The sequence below is a fragment of the Diaphorina citri genome, unplaced genomic scaffold, assembly GCF_000475195.1.
Source record: "Diaphorina citri unplaced genomic scaffold, Diaci psyllid genome assembly version 1.1 scaffold42369, whole genome shotgun sequence".
Lineage (NCBI taxonomy): Eukaryota > Metazoa > Arthropoda > Insecta > Hemiptera > Psyllidae > Diaphorina > Diaphorina citri.
In genome coordinates this window covers 1-543 of record NW_007419691.1, presented here as the reverse complement: position 1 = coordinate 543, position 543 = coordinate 1, and the positions used below count along the sequence as shown (strand labels likewise).

General features: G+C 40.7%; 1 protein-coding gene across 1 annotated transcript; it reads right to left on the bottom strand.

Annotated features, from left to right (window-relative positions):
• Positions 1 to 73: 73 nt before the first annotated feature.
• LOC103523806 (protein decapentaplegic-like) lies at positions 74 to 425 on the bottom strand (the record flags this gene model as incomplete). The annotated part of the gene is made up of 1 exon (XM_008488825.2): positions 74 to 425. A coding segment is annotated over exon 1 (352 nt), but the record flags the coding sequence as incomplete, so codon positions are not given.
• Between the last annotated feature and the right edge of the window lie 118 nt (positions 426 to 543).

Genomic DNA, 543 nt, shown 5'->3' with positions numbered 1-543 from the left:
CTAGGTGCATTATCGTTGGGTGTTCTTCTAGGTCTTTTCAATAAATCTTCTAGACTTTTCTGTTTATTTCGACCATCGTCTGAGTATAAGAATAGGATAGGTTCTAGTGACGTCCACTCCAAGTCGTTATATTCTTCTTGATCTCGTTTCATGACTACAAGTGGTCTAATATTCCTATCTAGTAATACACCGTCTCTGTTGGTTACTTCTATTAGTAGCCCATGATTATGTTCTGGGCTTTTCGTCCACCTCTGTACTGCAGGTAATACATCGAGGCTAACTCCATTCTCTCCACTCGTGCTATCTACTAGGACAGAATCCACTATTCTCAGCACAGGTTTGCTGATTCCTTTGATACCAGGCTGCAAGATGTCCTTGACAATTATCCTCTGGATTTGTTCATGTTTATCTTCCTCGTAATTCATTGGCCTGGATAATCTCAACTCAGCACTCTGCACTCGCTCCGTGTCAGGTAAACTTGTCACGTCAAAGTGTAGTCGGAATTTGTTCAAATATTTAAACCGCTTATCAATATTGGTCACT